At 44.7% G+C, this 12,440-nt stretch overlaps 1 protein-coding gene across 1 annotated transcript in view; it reads left to right on the forward strand.

The window, feature by feature from the left end:
* The first annotated feature begins 3,415 nt into the window (after positions 1-3,415).
* The window catches only part of GDA (guanine deaminase), a 46,380-nt gene continuing 37,355 nt past the window's right edge, over positions 3,416-12,440 (forward strand). The window contains exon 1 of the mRNA XM_089490638.1: positions 3,416-3,684. Coding sequence (XP_089346764.1) covers positions 3,574-3,684 — 111 coding nt within the window. The 5' untranslated portion in view covers positions 3,416-3,573. The remainder of the gene's footprint in view (positions 3,685-12,440) is intronic.

Consider the following 12,440-nt stretch of genomic DNA (forward strand, 5'->3'; position numbering starts at 1 on the left):
TCCCACACAGGTAACATCCAATTATGCATTCTGCAATGAAGGCACACCCCATCCCTATGTGGTGGTTATTTGCTTTGCCTTGCCTTGCCTTGCTTTGCATACTATCTGTTGGAGTAAGACTCTTGGTGAAAAAGAATGAAAGCCGCTGCAGAATAAGCACACTCTCATAGTAGGGAAGAAAAGGCCACAACTTTATTTGAACACAAAACATAAACAACCAATAGCGTAGGGTTGGCTTCGGTGCATAAGGTCTGGATCTGGCATCTGTCAACCCCTGGTTGATGGATGAACCCAAGTTCCTGATCACGACCAGGCTTCGGGATGACAAAGGAGAGACCAGTTAATCACCCAGCAGACTCTAGTAACCGATCGTGGTATTGAAGCACATATCCGCATATGTGATAGCTTATTTCTCCTTTGTCAACGGGGGATGCTGCATCGATGTTGCCCCACAATGGCAATACCGCATCGCCCTCAGCACCCCTGTGTCTTCCAATCCAGTGCTATGCAGCCCTTGAAGCCATGCCCACCAGATCCTAGACCTATGCAACTGCCACCGAAGGCTGTCCCTCAATGGGACACCTTCTGTCAACCTTAATGAACTAATGATTTTTCACATTTATGCTAGTAGTCCAATGTGATATAGAAATCGTGGGTGAAGCTTGTATACTCTGCTTTCTTGGATGTCCAGACCTGGCACTCCATAATTTCCCCAGCAACCCAGAGTAAAAAAAACACAGCTTATTTCTTAACAAGCCAGTTATAAAAGCAAGAACTCATAGTTTGTAGCACTAGTCCAGCGGTTCTCAACCAATGGACTGCCAGCTGTTTTTGACTACAACTACAAGATTAACCATCCATTATGAAGCCAAGCCCTCCCTCCAGTCCATCTGCCTTGGTCCAGGCCTCGGAGGTAGAGAGGAACTGCTGGACCTCTTACCCTTTCCCAATAATAATAATAATAATAATAATAATAATAATAATATGTGTGCCCCCACTGGCATCCTTTGATGGGCGAATGTAGCCCATGTAAGCTCTGGATTTCCATCTGCCCACTCTTTTTATGGAGTCCACAGGCAGTCCACACTCTGCTGACGATGTCGCCACCCCAATTTGGAAGGAGTGTCTGCCAAAATCTTCTGATGGCAGCCCAATGCTCTTAAGGGCCATTCACAGGACCGAGACCGACTGGTAGTGAGTAAGCGGAGATCCATCAGCATGGATGAAAAGAGGTTCATCTTTGTGAGGGTGGGCTGCTACATAGTTTCGGAGGGTGTGGAAATGGTTGGAGTAGATGATAAAGAAACAAGGGAGTATCTCTCTTTACCAATATTCATATTCCTTGAAAATAGGTAAAGAAAGGCAGCTCCTTCTTAGCATACCACATGCAGCAAGGAATTAGAGCAGTGTACAAAGCATACTGACTTAGAATTCTGCACATTTTCACCATTATAGCCTAAAGAGAACTGCTTCCTAAGGCCTGGGTGATCAGATGCCCTTCTTTTTCTAGGACATGTCTTACATTTCAACCTTCTGTCCATGAGGAATTCCAAAATGTCCTCCATTTTGAGCATGACTAAGAAGCCCGTTGAGTAATACCATGTTACTCAAGGAGGAGTCCTAGTAGGCCACAAATTGAACATTAGTCAACAGTGTGATGTTGCAGCTAAAAAGGCCAATGCGATTCTAGGCTGCATCAATAAATGTATAGTGTCTAGATTAAGGGAAGTAATAGTGCCACTCTGTCCTGCTTTGGTCAGGCTTAACCTGGAATACTGTGTCCAGTTCTGGGCAACACAATTCAAAAAGGATGTTGAGAAACTGGAGCATGTCCAAAGGAGGGCGACTAAAATGTTGAAAGGTATGGAAACCATGCCTTTGAGGAGAGACTTAGGGAGCTGGGGATGTTTAGTCTGGAGAAGAGAAGGTTAAGAGGTGATATGATAGCCCTGTTTAAATTTTTGAAAGAATGTCACATTGAGGAGGGAGCAAGCTTGTTTTCTGCTGCTCCAGAGACTAGGACCCAAAGCAATGGATGCAAGCTACAGGAAAAGAGATTCCACCTCAACATTAGGAGGAACCTCCTGACAGTAAGGGCTGTTTGACAGTGGAACACACTCCTTCCTTGGAGTGTAGTGGAATCTCCCTCCTTGGAGGTCTTTAAACAGAGTCTGAATAGCCATCTGTCAGGGATGCTTTGATCTGGATTTCCTGCATAGCAGGGGGTTGGACTGGATGGCCCTTGTGGTCTCTTCCAACTCTATGATTCTATGAGAGGGGATTTGCCATTGCCCTCCTCTGAGGCCGAGAGAGTGTGACTTGCCCCAAGGTCACCCAGTGGGTTTCCTTGGCTGAGCTGGGACTGAAACCTTGGTCTCCAGAGTCATATTCCCAACACTCAAACCACTACTTATGCTGATTTACATGTAGCAACCCCCCAAAAACCCAGTAACACTAACCCTCCCAACCCAGTAACAACCCTCCTTTGAGGCTGAGAGAGTGTGACTTGCCCAAAGTCACCCATTGGGTTTCCATGGCTGAGCTGGGTCTCCAGAGTTATTTATATTATATTACAGTGGGTCCTTGTTATCCACTGAGGTTTGGTTGTACTGGAGTAGGAAACTCCAGCGGGTCCCAAAATCCTGGATGCTCAAGTCCCATTAAATACAACGGCATCGTAACACGGTAACCCTTTATATAAAACGGCAAGGTGAGAAGTTTGCTTATTGGAATTTATGTTTGAAAGAAAAAAAATTCAAGCTGTGGATGGTAGAAGCCGTGAATAATAATAATAATAATAATAATAATAATAATAAACCGTGAATACACAAGGCTTATTTATTGGGAGTAGGGACTTAAAAAACAAACTAAGCCCCAAAACAAGGGGAAGGAGACTCAGTTGCAGGTGCTGGAGAGAGGAAGAGAAGGAAGAAGAAAAGAAGAAGAAGAAGAAGAAGAAGATGATGATGATGAAGAGGGAGGAGGAGGAGGAAGAGGAAGAAGTAGAACGAGAAGTAGAAGAGGAGGAGGAGGAGGAAGAAGAAGAGGAAGAGGAGGAGAAAGAGGAAGGAGAAGAAGAAGGAGAGGAAGAGGAGGAGGGAGAAGAAGAGGAAGAAGAAAAGGAAGAAGGAGAGGAAGAGGAGGAGGAGGAGGAAGGAGAGGAAGAGGAGGAGGAGGAAGAAGAAGAGGAAGAGGAGGAGAAAGAGGAAGGAGAAGAAGAAGAAGAGGAAGAGGAGGAGGGAGAAGAAGAGGAAGAAGAAAAGGAAGAAGGAGAGGAAGAGGAGGAGGAAGAGGAGGAGGAGGAGGAAGAAGAAAAGGAAGAAGAAGAGGAAGAAGGGTGGGGAGAATGCTGGTGGTAACCCCACCCCAAAGGGGAAAGTCTGCATGGAAGAGGAGGAGGAGGAGGAGGAGGAGGAGAGATGGTGACAGGTGCCTTGGGAGCTGCTGCTGCTGCTGGTGGCACCGGAGGAGGACTGACCCAGAGGTCCTTCCCTGCCCCTTGAGGGAGCCCTGCCTGGAGAGCCTGCCCTGGCAGCAGCAGCAGCAGGAGAAGGAGCAGGAGCAGCTGGCGCCATGGGCTCCCCTCTGGCGCACCTCTTCCAGGGCACCTTCGCCCACTCCACCGCCGCCTCTCCGCTGGAGATCCGGACCGGGCACCTGCTGGGCGTCCTCCAGAGCGGGAAGGTGAGCTGGACGGGGGGGGAGCCGGGCTTTGGGGGGGGGGCAAGGGGCGAAGGCAGGGTGGCCAGGTCTCCAAGGATTAGAAGGCGCCAGGGAGGACCTTCCAGAGAAAGAATGGAGGACCTTGACCCAAAGGAAAGCTCCAGAGGCTCCTAGGAGGCATCAAGCCATGCTTCTCAGTCCTTAGCTCCTAGGGAGATTAATCCATGCTTCTCAGCTCCAAACACTAGTGTAAATATCAAGCCATGCTTTTCAGCCCTCCCCTCCACTTGTTGTTGTTGTTGTTGTTGTCCATCTTGGCCCAGGGCGCCCCTAGGGATGAAAGAAACCTCTCCAAGATCTCCCGTCCTCCACTGCCCTGCTTAGGTCCTGTCAACTCCTATTCCTGATCTCCTTAATAGAGTCCATCCATCTGGAATGTGGCCTTCCTCTCTTCCTACTTCCCTCCACCTTTCTCAGCATTACTGTCTTTTCCAATGAGTCCTCCCTTCTTCTCATGATGTGTCCGAAGTACGACAGCCTCAGTTTGGTCACTTTGGCTTCCAGGGAGGTTTCTGGCTTGATCTGCTCTTGGACCCATTTGTTTGTCCTTTTGGCTGTCCATGGCATCCTTAGTACCCTTCTCCAGCGCCACAGCTCCAAGGAATGGATTGCCTTCCTAGCTTCTTTCTGAACTGTCCCACTCTCAGAGCCATTCATGGGAAGGGGGACTACAAGGGCTTGTCTTTTTGGGCTGAGTTGTCGGTCTTTGCATTTTAGGATCCTTTCTAGTTCTTTCACAGCCGCCCTCTCTATTCTTCATCTCCTTCTGATTTCTCCACTGCACTCTCCATTTCTATCAGTGTTTGATCCCACACTAATATAAATACCAAGCCATGCTTCTCAGCTCCAAGCACTAACATAAATATAAATTCATGCTTCTCAGCCCTGATCAAAATGGAGGGCATTTGGGGATTCTTCCTGGGCGCTGGACTGAAATGTAGGACGGGTCCTGGAAAAGGAGGACGTGCCTCTAAGGCACTTTTGGAAACGGAAAGGTTTATTTGGGAGGGGAGAGGAGAGCTAAGAGCAGCCTGGCTAAGAGTGTGTGTGTGTGTGTGTGTGTGTGTGTGTTTTGGGAGGTGTAGTAGAGGGCTACCTGAGGAGAGAATGGGTTATATAACTCCTGACTGAGCCTGGAGTAAGCAAAGGGTGTCAAGTGAAAGCTGAGGGAGGAGGACGTGGCGCTCAAGGCGAGAGAGGAGGCTTACATAACTCCCTCCCCGGAGAAGGAGGAGGAGGAGGAGGAGGAAAGGAGGAAAGGCTTCACGGGCTCCAGAACAAGGCACCACAATGTCTGTAGCTGAAGTAAAAACAAGAGAGTGCATGTGTTCTGATTAACAGTGGGATCCCACCTTGGGCAAGTCACACTCTCTCAGCCTCAGAGAATGGCAATGGCAAACCCCCTCCTCTGAGCAACTTGCCAAGAAAAGCCTGTGATAAGGCTGCCTCAGTGGAGTCTCCTTCCTTAGAGGTCTTTAAGCAGAGGCTGGAAGACCATCTGTCAGTGGGGATGCTTTGATTGAGAGTTCCTGCATGGCAGAATGGGGTTGGACTGGGTGGCCCTTGTGGTGTCTTCCAAATCTATGATTCTATGTTGTCATCAGTGGGGAAGCACTTGAAGGCACACAACAACAACAACAACAACAACAGCAACTGTGTTAGTGCTAGGATTGGGGCAACAAGACCCAGAGCACCAACCCACAATCACACAGTGCAGTGTGAGTTAGCTGTGGGGTTTCACCCAACGCTTTCTCATGTTCAGAGTTAAAAACAAGAAAAAGGAAAAGGAGGGCGAGAAAAAGATGCTGCTGGTATGGAAACCGAGGCTTAAAATATGATGCCAGGAACCTTTGGGAATCTGTGCCGAAAGCAAAAAAGACCACAGGTTCTGCAGAAAGGATGGTCCACAGAGATGCATTGGTTTGTGACAAGTGGGACTGAACTGTAAACATTCTGAATCGTCGTTTTCTGTGTGGGAAGCTATAAAGCAATTTGACCTAAATGCAATTGCATGTCCCAGCTAAGAATCAATGGAACTTACATATGCTTGTTTATCAAGTTCCCATTAATTCAAGGGGTCTCCTGTAATTGCAATGAACAATTGGATTTTAGCCTTTGCGCTTGAAATGGGGCTGTAGAAGTCAAATAAAAATAATAATTGTTGCAGCAGTGCGTCCTGAGCATGGGCTGTATCATTAATTGCTAACATAGACAAGAAATCCTCTTACAGCAATAGGAAACCTAGCACCTGTATTAAGCTACCACTCTCATGGGTCACAACCAGCTCAATAAGAGGGGCACACTTGTCGCTCTTACAATTCTTATCCCATCATTGTTTTTTTAATGCAGTTAAGCACTTAGTATGAGTGAACCTTTAAAAATTCCCTAATCTGCACTAGGTGCTCTTGAGTTTTTCTTTCAGAGATTTTGAAGATGTAAAACAGGTGGTGTGTTGGTTGTTACTTGTATGCCAATTATATATGTAAAGTAGGAGTAGACTATGAGGAAGGAGGCCTGAAAAATGGAGAAGAAAAAGCAACAGTTTTAAGATATGTACATGACACCATACTATGGAGAATAAAAGACTTGGAGTTGAAGAATCCACAGGGTTCTGTCCTGGGCCCAGTGCTATTCAACATCTTTATCAGTGACTTGGATGACAGAATTGGGGGCATACTTATCAAATTTGCAGATGACACCAAATTAGGAGGAGCAGCTAATACCCCAGAGGACAGGATTAAAATTCAAAATGACCTGAATAGACTAGAAAGCTGGGCCAAAGTTAACAAAATAAACTTCACCAGGGAGCACTGTAAGGTACTGCACTTAGGGCAGAAAAACAAAATGCACAGATATAGGATGGGGGACACCTGGCTGAATGAAACTACATGTAAAAGGGATCTAGGAGTCCAAGTAGACCACAATTTGAACATGAGTCAACAGTGTGATGCAGCAGCTCAAAAGGCCAATGCAATTTTAGGCTGCATCAATAAAATTATAGTGTCTACATCAAGGGAAGTAATAGTGCCACTGTATTCTGCTTTGGTCAGCCCCCACCTGGAATATTGTGTCCAGTTCTGGGCACCACAATATAAAAAGGATGTTGAGAAGCTGGAGTGTGTCCAAAGGAGGGCTACTAAAATGATGAAGGGTCTGGAAAGCACGCCTATGAGCAACGACTGTTTAGCCTGGAGAAGAGAAGGTTAAGAGGTGATAAGATAGCCCTGTTTAAATACTTGAAGGGAGACAAGGACCCAGAGCAATGGATGCAAGCTACAGGAAAAGAGATTTCACCTCAACATTAGGAAGAGCATCCTGACAGTAAGGGCTGTTCGACAGTGGAACAAACTCCCTCGGAGTGTAGTGGAGTCTCCTTCATTGGAGGTCTTTAAGCAGAGGCTGGATGGGATGCTTTGATTGAGATTTCCTGAATGGCAGAGGGATGGCCTTTGTGGTGTCTTCCAACTCTATGATTCTATGAAGAAAGTCAAGGAAGAAAGTGCAAAGGCAGGTTTATGGTTGAACATTTTTTTAAAATGATCACAAATGATTTATGTAACTTCAAAGAAAATGATGAAGGCATTAAAATAGTTCAGGATGTTCCATATCGTGGCTCAGTCATTAATCAGAATGGAAACTGCAGTCAGGCAACCAGAAAACAAGGAATTGGAAGAGTAGCTATGAAGGAACTAGACAAGACCCTGAAATGTAAAAATATAACATTGAATACAAAAGTTAAGATTGTCCATGGCTAATTGTATTTCCCATTTCTGTGTATGGTTGTGAAAGTTAGACAGTTAGACAGTGAAGAAAGCTGATAAGAAGAAAACTGGAGAAGAGTTCTATGGATACTGTGGGCTACTAAAAAGACAAATAAATGAATGAATCCTCAACTCTCCTTAGAAGCCAAGATGACTAAAGTGAGGCTGTTGTACTTTGGACATATCATGAGAAGACATGACTCACTAGAAAAGACAATAATGCTTGGTAAGGTTGAAGGCAGTAGGAAAAGAGAAAGACCCAGTATCTATAGATGGACAGATTCAATCAGAAGCCGTGACCCTGAGTCTGCAGGACCTGAGCAGCGCAGTTTAGGGTGACTTGGAGGTCTCTCATTCATAGGGTCACCACTAGTTGAAGTTGACTTATCAGTTAATAACAACAAATTAGTTATAAACAATAAAATATTATTTGGGTCATTAAATGGAGTCCCAGTGTGTGAATGTCTCTGCAGCAGAGGAAGACAGTGAAAATAGTGGAAGACTTTGGATAAAGAATAGTAGATGTTTGAGTGAGGGAGTGAATAGGCGTTTACTGCTGGAAGTGATCTGTGCATGGTTTAGATACACCTGGGCATTGGTTCACATATATAATGGCTGCATGTGTTTCAGATACTGGAGCTTGTGCAGAGATAATTTGTGTCAGTTTAGCACATTTAATATGAAAATTGGTTTGCAGAAGTGGCTAGCAATTTTCTTAACACATCTCCTTTTCATGTGAAAGTCTGAAGTGTAAAATTATGATTGCTGTGATATTAATTTTTAGCCATAGACTGATTTTATCTGTAGCTCCAGATAATCACATTCTAGGGTTATCTCCTATTCCTATAAGGGTTAGAATGGATTGAGAAGGTTCAACAGAAGTTCTTCTTTTAAAGAACTCAGAGAACATATGGCCATGAAACAAAAAGGTACATTTACCTCCAGAAGACATTATTTCAACATGCCATTTAAAATAGCAAGAGGGACAAGATTTCTATTCTCTGGCCCGTTACAAACGGGCACCCTAGTACGTGACGAGCGCATACTAGGGTTAGAAAGGGGCGTCACTTCTTGACACCCCTAACCCTAGTACGGACCCAGTCCGTACAAAATGGTGGCGCCCTATACAGATGGGCGCCACCATGACTACGTCACCACCGCGCCACCTCCAAACGAGGCGGCGCGGTTGTGATGTCGTTGCGCCGCATGAGGGCGCCTAGAGTGCCCTTTCCACGGTTTGTGTCACTGGTGCAGCCTTTAGACGGCTGTGCCAGCGACACAAGGGAGAAAGGGGCCAAGCGGTCCCTTTCTCCTCCTCCCCGCCGCCATCAGGTGTCCTTGGGGCATGAAGCCCCAAGGACACCCCTTTCCAGACCGCGGGGAAGCAGCCTTTTGCCGCTTCCCCGCGGCCTGGAAAGCGGCGGATCGGGGCCTCAGAGGCTGCCGTTGTGGCAGCTGAGGCCCCGATACAGCGGGGAAAGGGCTGGTTACAGGCCGCCCCAAACGGGCGGTCTGTAACCCGCCCCTGTTCTCTTCTCCTACATGGTTCTAATCCTAAACAGTAACATAAACACTAAATTTAATGTTATTTTCTACTGTATGTAAAGTGCTGCAAAAAGCTGTTTTCCATTTCACAATTTCTCTTTTCACCATCTCTCCATTTACTACTCAAGTTTTTGAATAGCTAACTAGCCAAATCTGCAATAATTTTTTTCCCAGCCATTAAACACAACATTTTCCCAAGCTTCCAGATGTTGCCATTTTGGCTTTCTCACCCTATCTTTGGCCATCTGAACAATAAAAGTAACATGTATTTTAAAATTATAGTCTCAATTAACAAGATATGTAATTGCATGCCCCAGTTTTATTGGAAACTATAGAGTTAAAGGATAATGCAGTGTGTTATTGTACATACTCATACCCTTTGAAGTATGTGTGGAGACGGCATGATTGCCGTGACTAAAAAAGGAAAATGTTTGGCATAGCAACAGTACCTGCTTTGTGTCCCTTGATTCTACAGACCCTTAGATCTGTTCATCTTTGTCACTCTCCTGTTTAATGCTATTTCTGCCACAATTGCAAAGGAGGTTTCTTACACAATTGTATCATATTCTCTCTATTGAATCAGAGGAGGGTTAAGTAACAGGTTGGGTTGGGACTAGAACCATCTTAGGAGGTGTGTGTGCAGCCTGACAGTGCAAGAAAAACCAAATTTAAAAGGTGGTGCATGAGAAGGTGATCATTTGGCAAGGATCCTGCAACCTGATGGTTATGCTTTAATAGCTGGTAGATCTTCCTCCTCCGCTCTCTTTTGAAAATGAACCTCTGATACATTTATTTGCTGATCAGGGGACTATGACCAGATGTCTGGAGTATAGGAGAAAAGAAGAGGAGAAATCTGGTTTTGAAAAGTTCATATGAATTTTTTAAAAATGAACCCTCCTCCCCCTGACCCTTCCGATCAACATATCTATCTTTCACAGCACTAACTCTGGGAGGAGCAACTCAGACTATAGATGCATTAGGCCAGCAATGTCCAAACACTGGCCCTCCAGGTGTTTTGGGACTTCAGCTCCCAGAAATCTCATCCACTTTGGCCAATGGTCTGGGATGCTGGGAGCTGAACTCCAAAAACCTGGAGGGCCAGAGTTTGAACATCACTGCCTTAGGCAAACACTGATTTCCATGCTCCTGTTGTACATATTTTGTATGCTGGGCTAGGGGACTGGATTGCTTTTCCTCACTGAGGGTTTATTTTCACTGTATCTTTAGAAAAGGAGGAGGGGCTGAAACTGAAAAAGATAATGGGGAAATGGATGTGTTTAATTCTTCCTCAGATCTTGTCTTGCAATTCTCTTTCCCCCTCACTGTTTGTTTTCCTAAATGGCTGGGTGCTTCTTAAATTCTGATAATTCAGGCAGCCATTTCTCATCCCTGTTGGACATGCTGTCAAGTTTTCTACCTGGAATTTGATTCATGAGAGAAGTCCCTAATGACTGTTTCTTTTTGCTCTTTTGGTACTTCTTGTAGCCAATCCCTGGGTAACAGGTGGGTGCACATGGCAGTTTTCTGGCTTGCCAAAGGGAGCAGGTGCCAAGATAGCATCAGCAGCTGATGGCATCCTCTTCATGTGGACTGATCAGAGGGAGATAGATCCTGATTAGATGTAAATGGCAAAAAGTCCACCTTTTGAAGTTGATTTGGCACAGCTACATATCTATCCACTTTTACATATCTATCCACTTTTCTTTTTTCCTAGTTGATTATTTCAAGCATAAGCAGGATTTTTAAATACATAGTTCTTCCCGCTTTGGCCTCTGGAACTCAGTTATATATTTGTACTACATTGCAATGGTACATAACTGGTAATTTAAAAGGTCATCTTGGTCACAAGCTGACATGAACCAAACATGGACAGTTGGAATGCAACTAAGCACTCCAAAATATCAAGTAGAGGGTGAAGGGGGCTTCCCTAAACCAGCCTCTCAGGCCAGTGGGCTTGAAGGAACAAGGAGAGGAATCCCCTTTGAGCATGTTTGATTCACCCAGCAGAAAGCTAATCATTGCTAGGGTGTTAGCAACTGATGCAGGCCTCCCTCATCCCTTCACAGGAAATGTGGTGAACAGTCATTGCAAGCATGTCTGGGCTTGGTGCCAGGGTGGAGCTCACCCAGAAAGTGGGCAGGAGGTGACTAAAGAACTGGCATCTACAGAGGAATTGGCATCTCAGCCCAGAGAGTTTACTAACAGTGTGGGAGGAATAGTAAAAGTTAACAATAACAACTACTCTGCAGCAATTGCTTTAATTTGATTAAATAAAATTGTGCTCTTATTAACTCAGGGTTGTTGTCTCTTAATTCCTGGGGCTGGACACAAAGAGAAAAAATGGCTTTAACAAGTAGAAATCCAAAGCACGCTCACTTGGCAGGGCTATTAAAACCAGTAGGACTTCCTTCCAAGTAAATGTGGTGGGATTGTGAGGTATGTGTTAAAGAATAAAGAACCCATCTGTAATTTAGGTATTGTGATGTTTTGCTTCTTGACAGACCTTGTACTTTCCTTTGCACAATTAAAGAACAACTTGTACCTTCATCAGTGAATGGATTGATCCTATGTCTGCCTTTTAACTTCTCTCAAACAAATATTTGAACCAACTAACAATATAAATTGGCATTTTCCCTAACAATTAGCTTGCCTGTATTGCTATTAGGCAGTGAGCTCCCATGAGGATTTGGCAAACCTTTGAAAAGTATGGGGAGCGTTTTTTATTTGGGCTGTCTGGAATTGAGCTGGTGTTACCTTTTTGTATATAAAGTTATCCACTGAGATTTGTATGTAAAGTTAGCCACTATGCTTTGCAGAGTTGGGAACATGAAGGCTCTGGCGGCTTTCATGTTAGTGGGATTGTGGATCCAATCCGTATTTTAGTTTGATTTCACCATGTGTTTTGAAGAATCTATCCATGGTGCTTACCTTACAGTCCCTTCTGAACCACAGTAAAATACTTGGCAACTTCACAGAGTTGAGTATCTTGTATGGAACAAATGGTAACAATGCCAATTAAATCAATTTCATTTCAAGATTGTAACTAAAAAAATGGAAAAGCCAAGGGTATGTATGAATACTTCTGCAAGGGACTAAATTTTGGGGGTTAGGCTTCAGCACAGTGGGTAAGGCCTTCAAAGTTTTAATCTAAATTTGGAACAGATTCACTACCCCATTGACATGGAAGCCATCGGTTTCCATGTCTAGTAGAATGTCTTACAATAATTTCACATGTGCATATTATTATTGCACACAACTTCGTTCATTGCTCTCCATTAGTGGATCCTTATAAGATTCTTCAGATAATGGAGTAGAGACATAAATGCTCAGCAGTATTTGTGTCTGCATGAAAAACACCGGCTTCTCTGTCCCTTCTCCAGTATTTTCCATCTCGCTCCCACATTTCTTCCC

This window comes from Sceloporus occidentalis, unplaced genomic scaffold (assembly GCF_023333645.1).
Source record: "Sceloporus occidentalis isolate IW3139 unplaced genomic scaffold, rSceOcc1.0.p SCAF_1, whole genome shotgun sequence".
NCBI lineage: Eukaryota > Metazoa > Chordata > Lepidosauria > Squamata > Phrynosomatidae > Sceloporus > Sceloporus occidentalis.